This window comes from Microtus pennsylvanicus, chromosome 6, assembly GCF_037038515.1.
Source record: "Microtus pennsylvanicus isolate mMicPen1 chromosome 6, mMicPen1.hap1, whole genome shotgun sequence".
NCBI lineage: Eukaryota > Metazoa > Chordata > Mammalia > Rodentia > Cricetidae > Microtus > Microtus pennsylvanicus.
Window position 1 is genome coordinate 81,977,159 of NC_134584.1, and position 6,277 is coordinate 81,983,435.

The following is a 6,277-nucleotide window of genomic DNA, read 5'->3' on the forward strand; positions in this document are numbered from 1 at the left end:
AGGTCACTCATGGGCCAAGTATTTGAGAGTATATTCTATAGCTAGTAAGGGATAAAAGGCACTGAGAATGCTATGGTTAGATCTCCTTTCTGTCCCTGAACTGGAAGGAAAAAAAGTCAGGAAATCTGTCAACAATCACCAAGCAGTGTTAGCGATGTCTGCACTATGCTCTGGAATATAAAGTGCAATTTTGGGGTTGTACTTTAATTTTAACTGTGGCAGTCCTTTGTGTTTTGGCCTCTCTCCTCCAGTGATTGTGTGGTTTACATCTAGTACTTCAGATTCTATCGTTTATAGTAAGGGCATTTATTCCTATAGCTCAGAGAAACACATGCAGCTTTAAAACTGTAACATTAAAACAGGCAATATGATGAAAAGCAACAGGACAGAGTTAATTATAAATTATGGAATATAAAACCAACTTTCACTTTTACAAGGCAGCTTAAGGACTGCATCCAGCTTTCAGTCTTACCTGGCCCAATGCTTTATTAACAGGAAATTTTACAGAGACAATTTGACCTCAGGCTTCTTTTGAAAATTCTGATGAGGCAAGACCAGATTCAAGTTTCTCTGTATCGACAGACACCTGGAGCTGAAGCCTATCTTTCTCTCTCAGAAGTTATTTATGCACCCCAGTCCCCATTGTTTCACTGACTCCTGGCCTGTTTCACACTTGAATGTTATTTATGGTCTTGAAATATATTTACATTTGACTAACTACAAGACTAAGACTACTGTAACAAAACAAGTTTGATTTCCACAAATGGTAGAGGCAGAGGTCAAAGGACTTAGTGATATTAATCAAAGAGAGTAAGAAAAGAACGGAGTTACACTTGCTTCTAGATTTGTGATCTGAGATATTAGAAGCACAAGTTACAGGTTAATTGGTTCCACAAGTTAAAGAGCACAAAGAAGAAGAAGCTAGGTGTGTCTGTGCTGTAGAGAGTATAGCACTTTCTGTGTGCTCAACATAAAAAAACCTCAGTTCATGTAACTGTAACAATAGAGACAGAAGCCACTGTAATCCTCACCTCCTGTCTGAACAGGATAAGACAGGAAAACTCAAGAAACAAAATTAAGCAGCTAAGAAACAGAACAACACTGTCTCTGACACAGGCACACAAGAGCTGGGTGGCACTTCACAGAGAAGAATGAGCAGATTTGAGGACAAGGCAGGGACTTCCTGACTTATGACAGGTTCTGGAGAAATACTGTAAGAAGTAAAGCCTTAAAAACAACATACCAAACATCCTGACTTAGCAACACAGTCCAATGTAGTGTACTGGGTGCTTACCCTGCTTGAGTGGCTGATTCGGAGCTGTGGCTCGCTTTGTCTATTAGCATTTCAAAAAAGTATCATACTGTATACTCTAGCCCAGGAAAGAGGAATTCAAAATTCAAAGCATGGCTTCTACGGAATGCTTGTTTTGGCACCATCAGAAAGTTGAGAAATCATAAACTGAGCCAACCTAAGTCAGATACTCTCTGTGCTGGTATGTCCCTCTAATACCCAAGGCCTTGCTTCCTTTTTTACTTTAGTGCACAGTCACCTCAATGAACCCTTCCTTAGCCATCGTACTGAAAACTGCAAAGCACTTACTTACAGCCTACCTCTTATTGTCTACTTTTCCCGATAAATACTTATTATCATTTAACATACTAAATTATTTACTAAATGTCCAAAGATAAAATTTAAACCCCCAACAAAATCAACTTAATTATTTAGCAGTAGGGCAAAAAAGCCAGGCCTGTCTAACTTGGGCACCCATTACTACATGTTTTTACATTTTTAAAATCAGGATGTATGCTGGAATCATGAAGTATTACTACATTACTGTTGGTCTGTCTGACTATAAAGGAAGCTCATCAAAGTATTTATATTGACCAATTTGCTCAGGGTATTTTGGGCGCTGTCTGACACCTGCTAAGGTGAGTCACTTTAAATGAATGCCTGCATACAAGCATCAAGTGCTGCAAAGGGCAAGTCAGTTTATCTCTAGACATGGGAGACGAGACTGCACATCATTTAGGATAAGAAGAAAAATGCTCTCAGAAACACCAGACAATCAGACTGGCAACAGCTCCCAGAGCAAACAGCAGATGCCCAACAGCTATCACTTTAAAAATGTTAAAAGAAAACAGCTATCAAACCAGAATTCTGGATCTGGCCAAGTTCATTTAATTATGAATAAGGGAGAGAAAACAAATTCCAAAGAAGCAAAGGTAGAGAGGCTGGAGAGATGGTTCAGTGGTTAAGAACACTTGTTGCTCTTGCAGAGGATCTAGGTTCAATTCCTAGCACACACCTACTGGGTTCACAACCACCCATAACCCCAGTTGCAGCTCCTCGGACACCAAGCATATGGTACACATACATACATGAAGGCAGAACACACGCATAAAATAAAATAAATCCAAAGAGACAAGGGCGGTTGAAAGAGAAAATAAAATCCCTATCTAGTTAAAAGGAACAAACCCAGAACCAAATAACGGTAACAACCACCACCCTACACGAAAGTCTACAGGAAATGATAAGGAATAAAGATTCCAGAAAAAGCCAACCAAACAATTTCAGATGAGCTATAAAAGGTTCAGTCATTCAGTTAATTTGGAGAAACTACTAATATATTTCATGATTTCAGTTTTAGAAATTTCCCCAAGTTTTCCACTATTCATACAAAAAGGCAGAATACCGTCTCCTCTCGGTGTTAACATCTGGCACACACACAAAGTACCTGCAGAGAGCCTGGGTCATACTGGCGTCTTTTACATTCGGGTCGGCGGTCAGGCTCCGGATGAGGACCGTGATCATCTGCAGAGGAATATGCTGCACAAGGCTGGCCAAGGCGACCGAGGGCTCAAAGGATGCATCTAGTTTTAGTTAGAAAGATAGGTAAATATGGCAAAGAGGCTCAACGTGAACTAGTTCAAGGGAAAAAACGACACACGCACTCGTAGCAAAGGCGCTCTAAGAAGTTGTTATAACTCTGAATTGAAAGTTAATCACAGAAAATATTTAGTGGTGCACAGCAATAATCACTCATTCGAAAGACAATAATGAATTACAAAAACTACTGCTAACGTTAGTCAATAACCATTGTTAATGGTACTTTTTTTTGGCTTAGATACTGTTTTGACATGTAGCAATTAGAAAAAATAATACAACCAGTCATATATCATTCTAATATCGAGGTCAGCGGTTCTAAAATAATTAAGAAATATTATAGTAGTTACTATACTACTCTAAGGGAGACTTACAAATCTTGAGTAGAAATTAAGGGGAAGGGGCTGACTTTGCTTACATTAAAATGTCAGGATTACGATGATCAGCTTCACTACTACAGCTTAAAGACAAGACGTCAAACAGAAATCTAACAACTATGACAAACTACCAGTAAAATTACAGGGAGGGGAAGCTAATAGACCTGGTATTTTACATTGTATGAGCTTTTAAAACTCGACCCTCATTTCTGGTTAAGATAAAGAGGGCAGCTTTACAAGTGCAGTTTGACTGACAGATTTTAAAGCCCCTCCAAGGACAGACACATAGAATTCTTAGGTTAAGTACAATCCTTTGAACGTTCCAGTTTCTGAGGATGCAGCTGGTTGGTGATAAAGACAAGACAAGCATCCACCTAGGCTGCCAAACGGCCCACGTCATACTTCACATCTATTTCCATGCCACCTGCACCTCCTGTTACATACATGTTATGGAGTGAAAATGACAACACATTAGAAACACTACACAGTAAGCCGGGACAATCCTATAATGGACTGTGCACGACCCATGAGTTTTTAAAAAATGAGAACACTGAAAAACTGAAAAACTCCAGTAAAATAATAGTTACATACAGTAATAACAATGTGGTGAGCATCATACGAGACCATTAGTCAGTAATGACTAGACGCTTTCCATAATGGCTGTCAGCCTGGAAGCATTCCGAAACTGGAGCAGAGGCTGCGTAATTAAGTGACTTGCTCAGTGACAAAGGTCTTCGGACTTAGGCTCCTCAACCTTTCGGCTACAGCGTACGATTCTGAACAGGGCAGTGGAGTGGAATAAAGTTTTGGATAAGGCGTTTGGATTTGCTCTCCATCAAGAATGCCTCTTCCTGGAGGATTTCCACAAATAAGAAGGTATGCTTGCTGACCCACTAGTCCCCCAAAAGAGAATGTTTCCGGGCAGAAAGTGAGGTACATTTGAGACACGGGTCGAATCTCCAAGGCATATTTTCCTGCAATAATGACCCTTACCTGTGGAAGAGATGCTTGCAAAAACTTCTTGCAGAGAAGGTAGCAGCGTGGAGGGCTCGGCCTTCCAGATATTTTGGAGTAAGTTACTCACTTTTGTTACCTGGGAGACATACTCCCGCAGCTCCTTCTCCTGGGTGGACACACACTGGAAGTGCCCTATCGTTCGAACCAGCTGTTGACAGAAGGTAATGGCCAGTTTCCCTTTGGGGACGCACTGCACGAAATCCGTCAGAAGGTCGCTGAGGCGGGCACAGAGCTGCGGCTCCGGCCTCTCACAGACCAGGCGCAGCACCTCCACCTGCAGCAGGCTGAAGAGGTCCAGCACCGACGGGCAGCTCATGATCAGCTTCAGGCCGTTGTGAATGTAGTCCAGGATGGCTACGTCCTTCCTGTCCAGTGAGTGGTAGCCCTGCTGAAGGAGGCCCAGCACGAAGGTCTTGTTGAAGAAGGACTCGAACTCCGGCCGGTGGTACCGCGCGTAGGCCTCCAGCACCTGGTGGCCCACTTGTCGCTGGAAAGGGTCCGGGCCCTCCAGGATGAGACGGGTCGTCAGGTCAAACATGGCCTCGCACTGCGCCCCGTCGAGCCAGTGCTCCGCGGACTCCACCACCTTCCGCACAATCATCCGCTTGAGGGGCAGAGGATGCGAGGAACTCACCAGGCCCTCCAGGATCTTGTCCATCGTCGCCACGCTGCAAGGCCAGGCCCAGGAGGAAAGGAGCTGGCGGCGGCAGCCCCGGGGGGCAGCAAAGCGCCGCGGCGAGGGGGAACTCGGAGCCGAGCAGTAGCAGGTCCGGCCACCGCCAGCGCCGCCTCAGCAGCCACATTTATCGAGTGCGAGGGCCCATCCGAGCCGGGACGGGAGCGGGCGATTCCGGGGCGCCTGAGGGCTGCCACTCCCCGCGCTTCGCCTGGGGCGCCGGAGGCCCGCACGCCGCAGCCTCACCGGGCCCGCGGGCGCTCTCAGCAGGCGGGACCTCGGGACCCCTGGCTGAGCCGAACAGTGAGGGGCGCCTCGGCGTCCAGGCTCCCGCCGGTGGGCAGAAGGAAGCCGTCCCGGGCTGAGTCAGGTGGCGCTGTCACCGAGAGCACCGCGAGCGGCCAGGGAAAGGAGCCGGAGGCGGCGGACACCTTTGACCCGGAAGCAGAAATACCGGCAAACAGGAAGTGAAGCTGAGAGGTACCCCAGCTAGGTCCGCCCTCGCCCCACCCACTTTCTTCCGATCTTTTCTCTTCACCTACATTCGACCCTCTTCCTTCTAGCCCCGCCCCTTCCCCGCCTCTTGCCCCCATCTAGCTCCTCCCCTCCCCTCCAGGCCGCGCCTCCTTCCCTGACGCGCAGGCGCCGCGGTGCCGAGTAAATCACGCGGTCGCTTTCGTATCACTGGAGGAGGGCGACGTCATAGGCGGGGGCTCGGAAGAGCCGCTCCGGGAGTCCAGGGCGGCTGTCGCTTCTTCAGCTTCTGGTCGCCTTACTTCGGCTCTGTCAGTGTTGCTGCTTAGGGACCCAGGGACCCAGAGACCGCTGAGCACCCCCGGATGGGGAGTCTCTGCGACTGCCCGGAGAGAAGCGCTTCCCCCGGAGAGGCCCGGATGCGCTTTTAAAGGCAAAGAACACAGAAAAGCTACGTCCTTGTTAGCAGTTGGCTGGGGGAGTAAAGTAAGCAGTTTAATAGAAGCCAAAACTTGCAGTTAGCTGGGGCATTTCCCCGAGTTTCTAGAACAGAATCGGGTAGAGAGGACTTTTCACGGTGGAGGTAGTTTCAGTTTAAGCCAAATATGGCGCCAAAGACAAGATGGAGGAACCTTTTACCCTATCACGGCCTGAGTCATGATGCTTACGAAACTCTGAGGAAGTCCTGCTTATTTAAAAATCTTCTGTCTGAGAAAGTTTTGGAAACTCGAGAAGAGCATTGGGTGAGGAAGTAAGAAAAGTATAAGACCTTATAAGCACACGTTTTCAGAAGTTTTTGCAAAGACCGTGTTGGGTCAAGACATGCTTCAGTCCCTAAATGGCTGGATT

The 6,277-nt window shown here is 46.5% G+C and overlaps 1 protein-coding gene across 1 annotated transcript in view; it reads right to left on the reverse strand.

The window, feature by feature from the left end:
* Usp38 (ubiquitin specific peptidase 38) overlaps positions 1–5,086 on the reverse strand; it is a 31,270-nt gene extending 26,184 nt beyond the window's left edge. The window contains exons 1-2 of the mRNA XM_075976556.1: positions 4,255–5,086; positions 2,736–2,871 (exon numbers count right to left, since the gene is read on the reverse strand). Coding sequence (XP_075832671.1) covers positions 2,736–2,871; positions 4,255–4,936 — 818 coding nt within the window. The 5' untranslated portion in view covers positions 4,937–5,086. The remainder of the gene's footprint in view (positions 1–2,735; positions 2,872–4,254) is intronic.
* Positions 5,087–6,277: the final 1,191 nt, after the last annotated feature.